General features: G+C 42.7%; 1 protein-coding gene across 1 annotated transcript; it reads left to right on the top strand.

Annotated features, from left to right (window-relative positions):
• Positions 1 to 4,541: 4,541 nt before the first annotated feature.
• On the top strand, positions 4,542 to 5,271 carry LOC308312352 (protein regulator of cytokinesis 1-like; the record flags this gene model as incomplete). The annotated part of the gene is made up of 1 exon (XM_080758957.1): positions 4,542 to 5,271. Exon 1 carries the CDS (start codon positions 4,600 to 4,602, stop codon positions 5,269 to 5,271), a length of 672 nt encoding a protein of 223 aa, XP_080615083.1. The 5' UTR covers positions 4,542 to 4,599.
• Between the last annotated feature and the right edge of the window lie 14,928 nt (positions 5,272 to 20,199).

Here is a 20,199-nt window from a genome sequence, read left to right as displayed (position 1 = left end):
AGCTATAGGCCATACCTCTTAAATGTATCAGTCAGTCATTTCTCAAAGTTTTATTTTCTCATGTGGTACACCAGTGGTTTTCAAAACTTTTCATATCAAGGTCCATTATTTATTCGGCATTTGTGCCACAAACCAGCATTTGATGACATTTAGCCTCTCAGACCCATCTGAGCCACCGACCACCATTTGATGACATTTAGCCTCTCAGACCCAAAACTTTGGATAAGATTTTTGTCCAGAAAAAGTCAAACATTGATCAAAATATAAATTATTCTCCTTAATTGTGTAGACGTCTTGTAAATTAAGTAAGTTAAGCAGATGTACAATAATGTTACTCTTGATAGCGTAAAATGAAACCAAATGGACCCATAAGGGACCCATAAGGGTCCATTTCCATTTGGTTTCATGTTACACTCTCAACAGTTAAAGATCTATAAGAGTCCAACTCTCTATCATTTAGCTGGGGACCACATGCAACCCACTCAAGGACTGGTGGACCCCGGACCACTGGTTGAAAACTACTGGTCTAAGGGATGAGATTGGTTTGTGGTACAGCAATAGTCATGGCCTGTGACATCAGCATGACATCAGCAGAGCCTAAACAGCCTCAACGGGAGTTAGATAACAGCATACATAATATAGTCTAAAGACAATAAATATTTCCATGGGAAAAAAATGAGAATCTTGATCGATTCTTGTGGAGAAAGCTTAGACCAAGAATCATGCAGCACTACTTTTAAAACCTAATAATCGTGCTGGAATATAAAAGTAATTACTGTCCTGACCTTTTTACATAATTAACTGCTTTATATGATGGATACTTTTGTTAGAGAAGTGTCATAAAGAGAGTGAGAGCTTTAAAAAGGCACATCTGGTATCACTTTACCTCTAGCAGCCCCCCCTTTTTTTTTTACTTTAAATCTTTATCCCACAATGTTGTAACACATTCACATTCACGTGTTTCTCGAATGTAATCCTGGGCTCGACACATTCTATCATTGCTTTCATTGTGGTGTGGACATGCAATTTTATTCAGGTTAACTATATTTACTTGCAATTAATTTAGTCCCAATTAAATTAGTTGGCGAAAAGGGCCTTTCTGTGTGGAGTTTGCATGTTCTCGGGTTTGCGTGTCCCCTAGTGTAGGTACCCACAAAATAATAATACATGCGATAATCCTGGTCTCTATACTGCCTCCCCCATGGTCAGCCGGGGGCGCCTGATGGAAGGGAAAGGAACTGGTGACGCACTACATCCAACCACCAATCTACAAGTCCACAATGCATCGCTGATGCAACCCGTTGTGGGCTTGTAGATTAGTTGTGTTTGCCACGCAACACCGTCGTTTTGGTCGGTGCTCCTACTGTATGTGTGCTGGTGATCCTAACATGTTGAGATTGGAGCACTATAGTGTTTACTAAGAGAAAATATTATAATTTGGACCTTGAGTACATGAGTTAAGCATCCATCTATCCGTCCATCTTCAACCGCTTATCCGTAGTCGGGCCGTGGGGGAAACGGCTCCACCAGAGTGTTCCAGACTTCCCTCCCAAGAGCAACATTAGTGACTTCCTCCTGAGTGATCCTGAGGCGTTCCAAGGCCAGTGAGTCGATGTGTTTCCTCCAACTGTGCCCTGGTCTGCCCCGGGGGTCTCCTCCCAGTGGGACGTGCCTCGAGGACCTCCCTATAAGGAGACGATCGAGAGGCATCCTAACCAGATGCCCGAACCACCTAAGCTGGTTCCTTTCCAGGCGAAGAAGAAGCGAGTCTACTCCGAGTCTCTCTCGCATGACTGAACTTCTCTCCCTATCTCTAAGGGAGACGACAGCCTCCCCTCGAAGAATACTCATTTTGGCCGCTTGTATTCGCAACCTTATTCTTTGGGTCATGACCCACACTTCATGACCATAATTGAGAGTAGGCAGGAAGATTGCTCGGTAGACAGCTTTGCCTTCTGGCTCAGCTCTCTTTTCGTTGAACATTGAATTACAAATAGTGAATGATGGGGTTATCCTGTAGTAGTGCAGACTTATGTGCTGGTTACCTCCCCCTGGTCAGATCCATCTAATAGAAGAGTTACGATATTGAGGGGGCAGAAACCGAGCGCTATATAGATACAAGCTGGAGTTGGAAATACATTGTTTCCAACGAGGGCGGCACAAATAAGAGCTATTTTAAGCATGTTGCACAACATGACAACTGTTTTAAAGTATTGTATAGTAACAACTAAAGTCTCTTTAATGTTTATGTTGTACTATTACTACAAAACAATCTAAAATAAAGGGATTTAATATCATTAAAGCTGTCCAAAGAGTCCATAGAGTTCAAAGCATGTCTGCATGCATGCTTCCGGTCCAGGACTTGTCCCAGTTGATTATCCCCATTCTCAATAGAAGTATATATATGTAGGAGAGCCGCATTGGACTGGCCCCATGAAGTGAACGTAGTTTGTGTAACTCTGTCTATATCTAAGGCTCTGATGGAGGGGAATAACGTGTTCCTTCCACATACTACGTCCAACCTGGGAAACTCTCCCCTTGGTCAGGTGAAAAGAAGCGGCTTGGACTGATCATGCACTGAAGGAAGCATGAGGTCAGTCCGTTGCTCTCCCCAGGTTGGCGCATGGCGTGTAGAGCCCAGGATAATTAGATAATTCACACTGGGTGGAAAAAATGGGTTGCAAAATCGTGGGATAACATTATAAAGTAAGTGCATTACAGTAAGTGCATTCATGTTTTGCATGAAACTTGATACAGTGATTGAGAAGCAACCAGATGCAGCTGTGTTTCCAGTGGTGTTGATTTTAGTTTTAGTTATAGTCTCTTGAATAGTTTATTTAGTTTTATAGTCGCATTTTAGTCACCTGGAATGTTTTACTGTTAGTCTAGTTTTAATCAAACAAATATCTAAATGTAGTAACGACTCAAATGTGTTTTGGCAGGCCTTGATGCCATCGTGTTGTGACTTTGTAGTCCAGGAAGGAAGTGAGACCACATTTTCATGACAGGTGGTCATGAACATGGCACCACGACTACAATATCTAAAAAAATAACATGCACACATAAAAACCCAAGGAAAGTGTCCTAAACGTCATTAAAATCATCATTAATGTTGTAGCTCAGTGGAGACTAGAGAGCCATTTCAGTGATGACAGCTGAGAAGGATGGCCTGCTGAGTCAGACCTCTGTGTCAGTGTTCCCTTCTTGGGGAATGCCCATATAAGTCACACATCCTGTTAGTTAGACCTGCGTGGCCGCCGGCCGGTTAAGACTCGCCCGTGCTGCGGGTTAAAAGTCACCCGTGGCTTCCTGTGAGGTTTGGGTTAGGTTAGGGTTTCTGGATAGTGTTAGGAAGCCAGTGACTGGTGTATTGGCAACAGATGTGGTGATGACTACTAGTATAGGCCTACCCTATAGGCCTATTGAATACATATTGTCCCCATCGCTCTTCAAAATTCATATTCAAACATGTGTCACACCCCTCTCTGAGGCTAGGGTAGTATGAACAAACGGATGGCAAGGCACGCAGTTGGGCAGAGTTTAAGCAATATTTATTAACCCAAGTGACATACAAGTGATAACAAAGGAGACCAAACGTCTGCAATAGAAATAAAAAGGTATATTCAAAACAAAGTACTGCATATCATATATAACATCATACTAAAATTCAGCGAATGTCTGTCTGTCTGTCTGTCTGAATGTCCCTGACAGCGCTTTATCTCAACATTGGCTGGCCCAATCACTCCCACTTTTCACACAGGCATGGACCATAATTATATGGAGGTCTTAATGGAGCCCTTTTTCCAATTTCACACATTAATGATTTATAATGAATTTATTAGTGGATTAAAAAATGCAAAAATGGGTATTGTACTGTCAATATGACATGAATATGAATGCAAAGTAGCGGTCCATGTGTGGACAGGCTACCTGTCGCCGTTGTGCATGGTGAGATGTGTGCAAACCGTGTAGTTTATCAGGAGAAGAATACCAAAGGATGCAAGATTTATTACTGAATTAAAAACGCACCGGGCGCAGTACCCCCCCCCATGGCCACAAGAGGGGGGCAAATATCTCACAACGGGTAAGGGCTAGTCAATCAAAACAATCATTTCCAAATAAATCATTATCATATGACATAAGCATAAGTATTTATAAATCCGGCCTTTTCAAATGTACATTAAATAATTATAATCTATATATATATATACAACATTATATATATCATAATAAACATCACAATAACAGATCTATGTAAACCATGGCATTAAATAATAACATAATAACATCACCTCCTCAGAGACAGCTCCTTTCCCCGACCAACACCAGCAGAGTGTGCAGACAGACTGACTTGGATATTCAGTCTCTGAGCTTTATACCCCCCATGGCCCCTCCCACTAGACTGGACCAACTGAATAGGGGTCAACATGATCCACAACATGTCAACTCTGCTTGGTTTGGCCCAAAACACATTCATATATATTATTCACATTCACATTTCCGTTGAGCTTGTAGCTCTTCTATTTGAGCTGTGAGCTGTGTTTGTTATTCGGAGATATTTGTACGGTTATACATTTAATCTCAGTGTACTTCATCATCATGAGAAAGAGTGAGGTGGTCGCAGCCGAGTCGGTGGCCTGCATGAACCAAGCCCTCTTCAAGCTGAGGGACATCTGGGAGGCGATTGGCATCCCAGAGGAGCAGAGGCTGGAGAGGACCAGCACTGTCCGGAAGCATGTTCAGGACTTACTCAATGACATGATCGCGGAGGAGGAGTCCCTGAGAAAGAGGCTCTTTGACAGCATTGAGAAATGCCGGCATGTTTTGTCAAAACTCTGCCTCGAACTGGAGGTGTCAATGAATGAAAGCCAGGGCGGGATGACCATCCTCCAGCAGGAGAAGGACCTCCGCACCAGGGTGGAGGTGCTGGTGAAGGACAGGAGCCAGAGGGTGCAGCAGCTGCAGGCTCTGCTAGAGGAGGACCACGAGCTGTGTGACATCCTGTGCTCCGATTCCTACTCCATCGACGAGGCCTCGGTCCCCTCGCTGGAGCAGCTCCAGGCCTTCCGCCGTCACATCGACAGCCAGACGGCAGAGAAGGAGCGAAGGCACGAGGAGTTTGTGGACCTCAGGAAACAAGTCATCCTGCTGATGGGAGACTTGGACCATTCACCAGAGACCACCTTTGAGAAGGACGTTGTGGGAGAGCTCCTTCCCCGACCAACACCAGCAGAGTGTGCAGACAGACTGACTTGGATATTCAGTCTCTGAGCTTTATACCCCCCATGGCCCCTCCCACTAGACTGGACCAACTGAATAGGGGTCAACATGATCCACAACATGTCAACTCTGCTTGGTTTGGCCCAAAACACATTCATATATATTATTCACATTCACATTTCAGTTGAGCTTGTAGCTCTTCTATTTGAAAGTCTTTTTAGTTTTCCCAAAAGTCCTTTAATCCTTTGATGTCCTTCTGTGACAGGCAATCCTCCCCCTCCCTGGAAGGGAAGTTGGTTTGGCCCAATATAGAGTTCAGCTCCTTAAAGTGACAGGAACCTAATGAGAGCAGTGTGTGTGTGTGTGTGTGTGTGTGTGTGTGTGTGTGTGTGTGTGTGTGTGTGTGTGTGTGTGTGTGTGTGTGTGTGTGAACAGTTTGCTGCTTCTTAGTAGTCTTTGCATATCCTAACAGTGCGCGCTTACTGAAAGGTATGTACACTAGAAGCAAACAGTGACAGGGTGGGGTCACACTGTCACAATGTGGCTTGTAAATCTTAATTTACCAGTTTCGTTAATGTTCTAAAAAATAGACTACCGGTTGGCATCTGTGGACTGTGCATCCATTCTGGGTAGAGATGTCCCGATACTGCATCAGTATAATAATAATCTTTATTGTCCCGAAGGATATTTGTCTTCACAATCTGTTCAACAGTTCAACACCCACATCAAAAACAACACAGAGCACATAACACCAAGACAGTACAAAAAACAAAACATGAGATAGTATCGGCCCTTATTTGTCATATCGGGTCATATCGGTATCGGCGAATATGCCAGTCTAATCACCGATCCGACACAGGGGTAAGGGGTTGTGGTGGTTATGGCAGGTAAATAAAATGTTGGGGCATGTTGGAGTTTGCTTTGGAGTTGCCCAAACTGCAAGTGCACAGTATACGAGTGAGGAGTCTGCTATAAACACAACACGAGATATATAGCTAGATAGCTGTAAACACACCACAAGATCACAACGCTGGTATCGGTATTCCGTATCGGTATCGGCTAACACAGAAATGGTGGTATCGGCAACGAAAAAAGTGTATCGGGACATCCCTAATTCTAGGTTATTCCACTGAATAACGTAAAGTCGTAAAGCATGCTGGGAGGGTGATGCTATTTCAAACAGCAGCAGCTTGGAAATCGGAGCGATCATCAGCTCACCCTCTACTGTAGGCTACAGTACACACGGTTTGGCTCTCATAACCGAATAATCCCAACTGGCATTGTGGTCGCTGGCACACTGTGGCACTTTCACTGGCAGGGTGGTCACTATAGCTGGCACAGACTGAGCTTTCACGAGCCAATGCTGCCAACAAGACAATTATTGCATCTAGAGATGTGTGCCACTGCTTGCCAAGTAGGCAATGGAATCGAAGCTATGCTGGAAATGCCTCTGCCATGCCGACTGGAAATGCGTACCACCATGTGACATTATGTAACTTACAGCAGTAGTTTTAAACAGTGGTAGGACAACACCAAGGTTCGCACACACGCACGCACGCACACACTGTCACACACACACACCTCCGCCATAATGCTCATTCATAGTGAGACAGATCTCGTTTGTCAACTTGAAAATATGTTATTTTCGTCATCGCACATAAATCGCTGGAATTTTGGTAACTCACTGAGTCCCCGCTCCGTTACCTCAATGGGGACTGCCCTTAAATCCGACCTGTGCTCACCCATGTTTAAAAAGTCAAGAAGTCAAAATATGCCTTTTTGAGAGTGATACAGCGTTGTTTTGGTCGCACCACAGCAAAGATTTGCACAAATGCTCCTAATTATATTATGAGGTCGCATACAGTATAGTACATTTCAGGCTTATATGTGCCCCAAACTGACATAATTTATAGCCTGCGGAGTCTCATCTGATGATCGGAAGAGAAAATAGGAATTATGGCTAATCCCGCTATGGGATGACTACGCCATGAATGAGGTTAATACAGCAGTAATCTAAGGAACAGAATACAGATGTGTAATCCAATTGTTATTACTTGCGCAAGCAGAGCGCGCAAGTAATAATTTCGCTTGGTCTCTTCAAAGTGACAGTCTTTTTTTTCAACCGTCTTTATGTGTATGCAAATCTGTGCCTGTTTTGCTGGGACCAGATACCACATTACGTCATCACTGAGAGCTAGTCATACATATACACACCATGTACTCTGGTCCCAGCTCTCAACGATGACGTAATGTGGTATCTGGTCCCAGCAAACCAGGCACAGACTTGCATACACATAAAAACGGTTGAAAAAAACTGTCTGTCACTTTTTGGAACCAAGTAACCACAGTATACTGCTAATCAAATTACAACTACATACTCTGTATGTAGTTGTAATGTGATTTGTAATTTGTAAATCTGTGCCTGGTCTGCTGGGACCAGATTACACAAATGACCATTTCTCTTACGTCATCACTGAGAGCTAGTCATACATATACACACCATGTACTCTGGTCCCAGCTCTCAACGATGACGTAATGTGTAATCTGGTCCCAGCAAACCAGGCACAGATTTGCATACACATAAAAACGGTTGAAAAAGGCGGCTGTCACTTTTTGGCACCAAGTAACCACAGTATACTGCTAATCAAATTACAACTACATACTCTATATGTAGTTGTAATTTGAAATTTGTAATTTGTAAATCTGTGCCTGGTCTGCTGGGACAGATTACACAGATGACCATTTCTCTTACGTCATCACTGAGAGCTAGTCATACATATACACACCATGTACTCTGGTCCCAGCTCTCAACGATGACGTAATGTGTAATCTGGTCCCAGCAAACCAGGCACAGATTTGCATACACATAAAAACGGTTGAAAAAGACGGCTGTCACTTTTTGGCACCAAGTAACCACAGTATACTGCTAATCAAATTACAACTACATACTCTATATAGTATAATGTATATATGTATACGTATGTGTAGTCATTAGTCATTGCTGGGACGGTGCATACGCATCGAAAAGGCTGGGACGGTGCATAGGGCGCAAAGTAACCACAGTATACCGCTAATCAACTTACAAATGACATATACATAGAGGCAGAAACTGAGATTTGACAGTTTGTAGCGGTTTGTAGCGGTCGAAAGTACTTGTGCGCTCTGCTTGCGCACTAGTAGGCCATTTATGGCCTACTAGTGTGCAACAAGCAAGTATGCACTCGGCAGAGTGCAGTTCTAGTTGTTATTGTATTTACATCTGTGCATTATTTTTAGAATGCTATATATATATATATATATATATATATATATATATATATATATATATATTCGTGTACTTTGTTAGATCTGTGATGGATCTGTGATCTGTGATCTCACAGTGGATGTCTTCTCTCCACCTCAATCTGAACCCAGACAATGCTGAGCTTCTTCCCGGCTAATTTCTGTCCCAGGCGGGAGCCAACTATCTCCATAGACAACACCCTGGTGACTTCAGTCCAACAGCCGAGAACCTTGGTGTTGTCCTGGACAGTCAGCTCTCATTCATTCATTCAGAAACTTGGTGTTGTCCTGGACAGTCAGCTCTCATTCATCCATCCATTCATTCATTCAGAAACTCGGTGTTGTCATGGACAGTCAGCTCTCATCCATTCATTCATTCATTCATTCATTCATTCATTCATTCATTCATTCAGAAACTTGGTGTTGTCCTGGACAGTCAGCTCTCATTCATCCATTCATTCATTCATTCATTCAGAAACTTGGTGTTGTCCTGGACAGGCAGCTCTCATTCATCCATTCATTCATTCAGAAACTTGGTGTTGTCCTGGACAGTCAGCTCTCATTCATTCATTCATTCATTCAGAACCTTGGTGTTGTCCTGGAGAGTCAGCTCTCATTCATCCATTCATTCATTCATTAATTCAGAAACTTGGTGTTGTCCTGGACAGGCAGCTCTCATTCATCCATTCATTCATTCAGAAACTTGGTGTTGTCCTGGACAGTCAGCTCTCATTCATTCATTCAGAACCTTGGTGTTGTCCTGGAGAGTCAGCTCTCATTCAAAGCACACATCACAGCCGTCACTCGATCCTGTAGGTTTTACACTCTATAACACATTATGAAGGATTAGACCGTTCCTCACCCAGGAATCAGCCCAGCTCCTAATCCAGACATCATGTCAAAACTTGACTATTGTAACTCCCTCGTTACTGGCCCACCGGCATGTGCACTTATAGCTCCAATTAACTCTCCAATTGATCCAGAATGCCGCAGCATGCTTGGTCTTCAACCAGCCAAAATTCTCCCCCTTCTCCGCTCTTAGCACTTGTTCTAGCCTTGGCGATCTTGCAGGCGCATATGCAAAGGCTAAAATATGTCATTTACATTATGTCGACATAGCATTCGATAGTGCATACCGTCGTATCGTATAGTATATCGTATATCGTATAGTATATCGTATCGTATCGTGTATACCATTCGTATCTTATACCGTAGTTTCAGATATTCTACTGTTAGACGGATGTTAGGTTCTAAGTTTACTTATGATCTTGATGAGTATTTACATTTGATGTGTTACCATGTGTTGTACTTTCTTACTCTAAGTAACATTCATACACATTCATACACCTTTGCATTACATTCACCCATTCACACAACGATGGAGGAAACCATGCAAGGCACCAACCTGCACATCAGGAGCAATCAGGGGGTTCAGAGTCTTGCTCAAGGACACTTTGACACTAACTCTGGTGAGCTTATAGATTGGCTATTAGTATTCTTGGTGCGCACCTTCAATACTGTATGCATCAAAGTGGCGTAGGTATTGCTGACAGAGGCCTGAAGAAAACCATGCTGTAAATATTACAGTTATTAAGAGGACATGTTTTGTAGATTTTGACCTTGAGTTGGAAACACAAAGCTTTTAGCAGGTGTAGATCCCGGCCAAGATTCTTCTTCACCCTCCTGGAGTCTGGCAAGGGAACCGCTCTGCAATGCATTAACCAAGAGATGGACTTTGGACCCAGAGATGGACTGCTAATCAAGACATACTGTATTCAGTGGAGTCTTTCTGTCAGTATGGAGTTTGAGGCTGTGAGTGTCTTTGTTCATAATGACATGAAGTCATGACTTCTATGGACTCACGGCTGTAAAAAAAACCCATCTCTGCCCAAAAAGCTTTGCAATTATGTGCAATTACGACATATTTATACCACGTGACGTTTTAAAGAACCACTTCACCACTTTACAACCTATAGTATTTTCATATAATTGGTCCTCGCTAATGTTCATGATAACATACCACACTTTTCTTTTTTTTTTACTCTGTCTGTGTCTCATAGGAGGGCTGTGGGCAGTATAGAAACACGTCCAACAGTGACGCACGCACGCACGCACGCACGCACGTACGCACGCACGCGCACACACAGAATGTCTTCGGTCTACACCTGAGGTAATGACTTTACATCCGCTGTCTGTCAGCATAATGTGGCAAACAGTAGATGACATCAGCATAACATTGTTTAATCCATTTAGACCTGAGGAACACATCTGTGTCAGCTTATAGCTTTATAACCACTTTAACCATTTAGCTGATAAAAAATAGCAGATCGACAAGCTCGTAGCGCGGCACTCGGTGCCGCACTACGAGCTTATCCATCTGCTATTCTTTTTAAATCCCTGGTCCCTGGAACAACATATTATCAGATGGGGGCCACTTACATATACTTTTTGGGGTCCTTGACAAATTGTTGACAAAAGAACCACTGAACCACTTTTTTCTTTTTTTTTTCATGATTTAGAAAACGTTTAGTAGAATCTATTGTGAGGTCTTAAAGGCTTATTAGAGAATAAACAACAAACTGAATAAACAACACCCCACGTTAGACGAGTATAGACAAAATGCTGAGTTGTGAAAAAACAGCAGCATCTAGACTCTGTTGCACACACGAGCATAAGTTATGTCCTGGGTTATGTCACACCCATCCGCTCTCATCCATGCACTTCTCATTGCATGCTTACATACTGTTGCAGCTCAACAGCAGGTTACACAACGGACCAGAGTTCAGGGCTGTTTGCGTCTCTCAGGAGACAGATGAAGGACCCATATAGGGCATGAAAGGCCTGTACATGAAACACCCGTCCTTTTTTCTTCTGGTGACTGATATACATGGCCTCCTCATACGTGAGGCGCCCGTGAAAAAAGCAATAATATTAAAAACAGAACACGGGCACCTCGCTTATATTATAGGAAGGCATAGTTTGAAGCTCAATTTTATTGAGTGGTGCAACCACTCCTATAGACAGCTATGTGTGTCCCTGGGTCTGTCCCTGGGTCTGTCCGAGCACGAAAATGCGTTATAGCGTTTGTTCACCACCAAGTGGCACTGTTGCACAGCCTAACATACAGACACACACAGGCCAGGGAGAGGGGCAGTACAGTACAGTACAGTACAGTACAGTACAGTACAGTACAGTACAGTACAGTACAGTACAGTACAGTACAGTACAACTCACTTTAGACTGGTCAGATTTGTTTTGATTTGTTTATTAGACAGAAATGTAAAAACACTCGGTCCAAAAGGGATAGCGCCAAAAGAAAGTTCTTGCTGTCTTTTATTTTCAATTATTTTTTCCACTTATTAATTCATAGACATGACATGAAGAAAAGCAACAATAATTCAATATAAATACAACTCTGTATGCACAGGGGGGGTGGGGGGGGGGGTGTCACTTGGTCTCTCTTGGGCCTGCTGAAAGGTGCATTTTCTGGTCATTTTTTTTCTAACATTGTGGCTGTGGGTGTCGATCACTTTTTTGAGGTATAGTTTGTCAGGTATATGCCGGTACAGAGGGCATAGAGGGCATGGCTGTATTTATCATTTTGAAGGTCAATCCCATTTTCAATTGCTTAAACTCTGTGTAGAGTGGCTGAATGGGAACCACAAGGTTCCCAGTTCGATCCCTGTGGGCTCCCCCAGAGTTAGTGTCAAAGTGTCCTTGAGCACAAGACCCTTAATTGCTCCTAATGTGCTGGTTGGTGCCTTGCATGGTTTCCACCGCCATCGGTGTATGAATGTGTGTGTGAATGGGTGAATTGATGCACAATCTATGTGAAGCACCTTGGATAAATTCGCTATAAATGCCCCATTTACCATTTTTATAGATAGATAGATAGATAGATAGATAGATAGATAGATAGATAGATAGATAGATAGATAGATAGATAGATAAATAGATAGATAGATAGATAGATAGATATATATACATGCAGTACAATCTGACTCAGTAAAGTTAAATGTCATAGTGTTTCAGTCATCTATAGGCACCTTAGGCAGGCTTCATGAATAAATAAAACATGCAAAGAGCATCCATTGATTGTTTGTCATCATTTGTTGTGATGGTGCACGTCATTTCCTCATTCCAACAATGAGCTCTGTCACAGGAATGAATCACCAGCGCATCCATTGTTCTTTGTGCTCTACCGGAGACAATAGAAAAAATGGCTGTGTGTTTTTAGACAGAGAAATGCAAACACGAGTCCAGTCGTACACGTAGTCTTAGTGTCTGTGAGGTCTTTCTGACCCATTTAGAGATTTTTAAGTTGATTATCTTTGCCTGTGAAGCTCTCAGAAGGTTCCCCTTACATGACTTTTTCCTAAATATTTGATTCAAATCATCATTTTTCTAAGGGCCTTTCTCGGCCCCACCCCTCTCCAATTGTTTATATTGCGTTTAGGATCCAAGATGGCCGTAGTACCAGGAGGGGGTGGGGCAGGGGTGAGCGGGTGGGGTCGACATATGCCCTTACTGGGCTGCGTTCACACATTCAAGACACCTGTCTTGTGTCTGTCTTGTGTCTGTGTTTAATGACCGCTCCAATGCATTTCCAATGGAAGCCCATATGGTTTGACCAAACATCTTGTTTGATGGGGGGGGAGGGGGGGGGGGGGGGCAGAACACATCCACAGTGCGCTGGTCCGCTCCTCATACCACACTAAACACAACAAGGTCTGTTATAGTTTCTACTTTATACGTGAGCGAGATATGTCGGATATATGTCAGAGTCTATATCTGAAATAACTGCTGTTCTTATCGTTTCTGTGTAAACTTTTAAACTTATTGCGTTGAGGGCAGCCATTGTTGTTTTGAAAGTACTGCAGCATGAATGTTATGTCACCATATACACATGAACCAATCAGAGGCTGCTTTTCACTGTTGTACGGACAGCCGTTGAAACGCAGTCACTGATTGGCCCCGATCATTTTCTGATTTCTCCAGCTTCCGCATACTCTCTGCCAATGAGCCCGAGTATAGACTCATATGCGGGGAGGAAACATCAGTGAACCCTCGCTATGAGTCTGGCCGCACCAGGCTAGCTCAGTAAGGGCATATGTCGACGCCACCCACTCACCTCCGCCCCACCCCCTCTTGGTGCTGCGGCCATCTTGGATCATAAACACGATATAAACAATGGGAGAGGGGTCGGGCCGAGAAATATCCTTATTGATCATCGTAATCAATTGATATTAAAATAGTCGTCCAAAGGCGATGTCGGCGATAAACGAGTTAACAGGATCACTCAAAACATCCAGGGGACTTTCCACGGTGGTGGAAAAAAGTACTCACATTTCTGTACGTAAAGGGCCACTTCACCCCTTTTGCAACCAGATCTTATTTTAATGATGTTTGGGAGACAAGAAACACTTTCCTGGGGTGTGTATGTGGGTAATATGTGTTTTTAGATATTTCAGTATTTCCTAGTGTCATGGGATCCATGATGTCATGGACACTGGGCTCACTTCCTTCCTGGACTACATGTCTCAGTAGGACAGTCATTTTACAATTGGTTGTATGCTGAAAATAGCCGATCTACAAGCTCACAATGCGTCGCGTTGTGAGCTTGTAGATCGCCTATTTTCAGCAAGTGTAAAATGAGCCATTACGACGGCATCAAGGCCCGACAAAATACATTTTAGTCGACTAAATCACCTGTAGATTTAGTCGACTAAAACTAGACTAACACTAAGACATTCTGGGTGACAAAAATGTGACTAAAACTAAATGAAAACTATTCAAGAGACTATGACTAAAACTAAAATAAAAAATCTGCTGCCAAAAACAACACTGGCAGCAGGGCACCATAATAACAAAATAAATTGTAATCTTTATGACACTTCAACCTTGCTTCCAAAGGAACAGAGAACAGGCCAATGGCCAACTGTTTAACTTATAGGTCGCCTTTACTGCGATTAAAACAAATCCTGCTCCATCCATCCATCCATCTTCAATCGCTCATCCGTAGTCGGGTCCACCAGAGAGCTCCAGACTTCCCTCTCCAGAGCAACATTAGTGATTTCCTCCTGGAGGATCCCGAGACGTTCCAAGGCCAGTGAGTCGATGTAATCCCTCCATCTGCGCCTTGGTCTGCCCCGGGGTCTCCTCCCAGTGGGACGTGCATCGAGGACCTCCCTAGGGAGACGCCCGAGAGGCATCCTAACCAGATGCCCGAACCACTTAAGCTGGCTCCTTTCCAAGCGAAGGAGCAGCGGCTCTACTCTGAGTCCGATGCCAGCCGCACCCGTCGGAGAAAACTAATTTCTGACGCTTGTATTCGCGACCTTATTCTTTCGGTCATGACCCACACTTCATGACGTGAGAGTAGGAATAGGAGAGTAGGAGAGAGAGAGTAGGAGATCTTTATCAATGTGTTCAATTCGTAAACTACACAGTCAGTGAAATCTATGGTGTTAAAATTATGCTTCTAATAGTTATAGGACTTGAGGGTACGTGGATGCATGTGTGTTGTCGGGGACTGGACTGTGTGTGTGTGTGTGTGTGTGTGTGTGTGTGTGTGTGTGTGTGTGTGTGTGTGTGTGTGCGTGCGTGCGTGCGTGCGTGCGTGCGTGCGTGCGTGCGTGCGTGCGTGCGTGCGTGCGTGCTGGCGCTCTGGCATATTCTACATTGTTTATTTGCACATGAAAGGATCAATGGCATGTTTCCAAGGCCTGCAGCGTTGGCATGCTGCTGCATTTAACTCTACTGTACTGCCATGGAATACAGTATTACATTTAACACTACATTTAACTCTACTGTACATAGTATATATGTAGTATTACAGAGCATACTTATTTACACGCACCTCGACAGTGGGTGCAGGGCCAATAAGGCAATTATGGAATGAGGTGGCCTCGTCAGGTCACCTGTGTTTTGTGGGGGTGGCACACAACGGGGGGGGAGTGACTCAATCGGAAGGGAATGGATACAAGTAATGAAACCTGTGCATCTGTATACTGACCTGACGAAGATCTATCGAGATCCAAACGTTGTCGTTTAACTCAATAAAGTAATTCTTTACCAAAAGAATGGTGTGCGGGCCCTACCTCCTTCCATGAATACAGTATTACACTCATTTAACTCTCCTGTACATGTGTAATGCAGTTAGTTAGTTGCTGCGAGAGTGAGGTCTATAGCCATCACCAACTCAGGATTCCTGGATCGCTGCCCTCCACAATTTCCTATCCAATATCAGGTTCTTGAGCTCTGTAGTATGTTGTCAGCCAAGCTGTCGCGCTGCAGCACGTCTACATATGTGGTACGCTTCTTTCCCCTCCTGGCTTTGCCCTGGGTTGGCTCCCATATAGGGTCAATTTACTTGCCTCAAGTTCTGGGTGCCAGCCTCATCCTTCTCTCTCTGACTTTGTCCGTGACCCGTGGTAGGTCCCCATAGAGGACCACTTTTCTGATGCGGTCCGTCCACGTGACACCTAGTGCCATTCGTAGCATCCTTGTGTAGACTCCATCCATTTATCTCTATTAGTGATGGGAGATTAATCGGCAAACACATCGGTATCGGCCGACTTTAGTTGTAGATTAATCAGCATCGGTTCGATTAATCAATCGAACCTGTCTTTACAGATAAACACGCCCAAAGAGCTTGAACAGAACTACAAGCTCACAATATTATTATTATTATTATTAGTTATTTAAGTTAAATCTGACTTGCCTAAGCCTGCAGGGCAGACACCCTGTTACTTGTATTTTTCAGAATGGACAAAATTATTATAATTTTTCAATACAGAATGAGATCATATCGATATCGGCCAAAATGTCTCATCGGCACATCCCTAATCTCTACTGTACTGCCATGGCTGGAATACAGTATTCGACTCGTAGAAATAGATGGTGGTTATTTTGTTCTTCTGCTCTTCATATCATAAGGCTGCTGTGGTTAGTTAGTGTAAACTGGGGTTTTCTAAACACACTGGAGATGAAGCATATAGGCTATAGTCAGTTCCGAAATAGAGGCTTCCCATTGTTTAATGATAATGACTTGAGTATTGGAACCATTGTGTCAAGCAGTGTGCAATTGTGGAGCTCCTGAATAATGAAGTTATTTGGCCATTCCAAAAATGATCAAAATGTCGGTTAATCATGTTGACATAGTTTTGAAATGTCAGTAACTTCCAGTTTAGCCTTTTTGTTTTCTCTTCATGGAACTTGGAAGGACAGTATGTGTGGCAGGGAGGTATTCTCCTTTACACGAGAACGCACACTTTATGAAAACGCTATAACGTTGCTAGGTGGCGGTAACGGGCTGCCAAATAGACCAGTCACCCACGTACAAGAAGAAGAACCCCTTCAAGCAACCCAGAGCATGCAGGCAGAGCGCACCACGGGATGGTTATATATTTTATAATACATTAGGCTACATAAACCCTGCTGCCACGGCTGCCGCCTATCACAAGGCTTTTTATTTACATCATTTTACATTCACCATCGCTGATGAGCAGCGCTTTGTAGGCGAGGAGGGAGGCTTGTTCAGGAACTCCATTATATCATATATATATCTATGTATGGCTCTGCATTAATGTAATAAACACATGCGCTGTGAGCCAACGTGAGCCATGATGTCATAAGTTTTGCAGATTCACCGTTTTACCTGTTTACACGGAGAAGGGATAAAACAGCGTTTTCAAAGATTTCAACTCTGGAATGTGGTTTCACTTTGTTGCGTTTTCACCTCCTGAAAACACCATTCTCGTGTAAAGACCACCTAAGTGTTGGAGCCCTCATTTTCAGGAAAAGCAACCTCCTGCTGCCTCCTGCATCATGTGCAAATTCTAAACCAGTGGTACGCATGGGCCGTTGAGTGATATCTAACGAGCACTTCCAAACACTTAGAAGAATAATCACCTGCCAGGAATTTCCTGACAGGAAGTAGCTCATAACGTGTCTACAGTGGATTTTTATATGAAACATACACTTGGCAGATTGAAAGAGGATAATTCAAGCTTTCCGTACAGCTGCAATGTTGGTGAGTTTGACATTGTTTAATACAATCAGATAGGACCTTTCTGTTTGGATGAATGGGCTGTCAGTGGGAAACTGCATCTAGTTTGCACCTTGCTGGCAAGATGGCTGCGGGGTGCATATGGCCAATGGGACGTTAGCAGCTCTGCTGTACACAGGTGGAGCTGTGATTGAGCAAATGTGTTGGTTTTACAGTGCGGCCAGCTGAGCATGTTTGCTAGCTACTACGTGGCTTATTTCTTACTGAATGTTTTCAGATACATATTTTAGCGTGAGGATTGAAACGAGCAATACACATTCTGGATGTCATCTTCAATGAGATTAGTAGTAGGACTTCTGTACTTCAGTATTCAAAATCAGCTGTGTTTCTTGGAGTAACGTGCAGCGGTGGGAATCAAACAGGTGAATGAAATCCAGATTAATTTATATTCATGACAGTATAGCGGTACGTCATCATCACACAGCACGTTTTCGATCACAGGAAGTAACAAAACAAAATGGGTTTTTGATATAAAAATAAACAATTGTAATTGTCCCATTGTTTTGGCATCCATTGTTAGGTATGGCCATTATGATGACCACGGATATGCTCTAAAAGTGTAAAAAAAAACACACACACACACACACACATTTTTCATTTCACTGGATCTTTAAATAATGGAGTCATCGTCCAACTATGCACATAACATAATTCAGTTGTTATGTCCAATGTGTCTCAGATGAAGGGAGCAGCAAAAAATAACAACATGAAAGCAGTGTGCATGTCATTTATGAGTTTCTTGTAGCTTGGGGTAGGAAGTGGTGCATTGTTCTGGAAAATTGATGAACAAGCAAGTTGATGATGTCATATGTCCATGCATGTGTGGTCCAGCCCGATGGAATGTATGGAATGCACATGCTAATAAAAAGTATTTAAAATATTGGTTTGATGCTCATATTAACTTTAGGAAGTATTAAGTTGTTAGCACATGCATTCCATATACATTCCATAGGGCTGGACCACACATGGACATATGACATCATCAACTTGCGAGAGGAGCAGTTCCTATTGAGTGAAAGATTCTCTATTTACGAAAAAAAAAAAGATTGATGGTTTGATTGTTGTTTTAGTTACAGAGGGCAATTATAGTGTTTTAAGACACATTTGTCTTATTAGCCAGGGATCCTTTTAAAGGACTCATACTTCACAGTAGGCTATACAGGCTATACTGTATGAATAGTAATACCGTCCATTTTAGCAGTATGAGAGGGAGTGCTTTAACAGTAGGGCTGTCCTGATCACGTTGTGTTTTTTCTCCCGATCCGATTCTGATCTTTTGATTTTGAGTATCTGCCGATACCGATTCGTTTGAAGTGTTCTCTATACACTTATACCATATCACAATAGTTCAATATCCATAATCACAGACAATATGAATATAATATGTAGCCTATAAGTATACTGTACACATTTTTTATACTGTTTTTGTACCATTTATATATATATATATATATATATATATATATATATATATATATATATATATATATATATATATATATATATAATATAACCTTTTTTAACCCACTGACGTGAAGTTGCTTACAGTCACACTTCCATAGTTGCTGACCCGCATGGCATGTTCGTTGTTCAGTCCTCGCAATTACTTGAGATATACAGTATGGTGGCAAATCTCCGGGGGAGTCATTAAAGGAAAAATCCACACCAAAACACATGTACTGTACCCTGAATCAGCCTATAATCCTGTCCCAACATACAGTACATGTTGGCCTTGAAATGTTTCATACAGTAGATGCCTCCTGTTCTCCATTTCCCCCCACCCCTCCCATAGTACAATGCAGTTAGAATGCAGCTATAGTTGTCTTCATTCTAATGCAGGTATTTTAGTAGCTCCAAACTTCATTTTCTTCCACAAATCGTCTATTAATAATGTCCTGGTACTCACACATGCACTGTTCGTCATCCTCGAGCTGCTGTTCATAATACAGAACCCAGGCCTTCATTTTGAGGCCCTTTGAGAACTCTACTGCTGGGCTATGAGCTTGTAGATCTGCTATGTTTCAACAGCTAAAGTATGAACTATATTGAAGTGGTTATGGAATACCTGGTGCTAACTGTTAAGTCTAGATACATTGTTCTAAACCAGTGGTTTTCAACCTTTTTCATTAAGGCCCATTATTTATTTGGCATTTGAGCCACGGTCCACCATTTAGCCTCTCAGACCCAAGACAAGGCCAACAATTCCAGGCTGTATTGATGTTGGTACCATCAGGAGAGATAACAGGCAAACTTTGATCAAAATAACAAGTCTTCTACATTCTGTAATTGTGTAGACTTCTTGTAAATTAATTAATGCATATGTTTAACAATAATGTTACTCTTGAGCGTCTAAAATGAAACCAAATTGACATTTAGCCTCTCAGACCCAAAACGTAGAATTTTGTTATCGTTACAAAAATAACAATTATTCTACAATCTCTAATTGTGTACACTTGTAAATTAAGTAATGCAGATGTGTATCAATAATTTAACTCTTGAGAGTGTAAAATGAAACCAAATGGACCGGTGCGGTTACCAACTCTCCATTTAGCTGGGGACCTCCTGAAACCACTGGTTGAAAACCACTGTTCTAACGTTTTGCTTTAACTGTGTCCCCCCTAGAAAAC

Source organism: Protomyctophum bolini (genome assembly GCF_963924005.1).
Source record: "Protomyctophum bolini genome assembly, chromosome: 3".
NCBI classification, from domain to species: domain Eukaryota; kingdom Metazoa; phylum Chordata; class Actinopteri; order Myctophiformes; family Myctophidae; genus Protomyctophum; species Protomyctophum bolini.
Note: the sequence above shows the minus strand (reverse complement) of the source record. Positions and strands in the feature narration are given on the sequence as shown.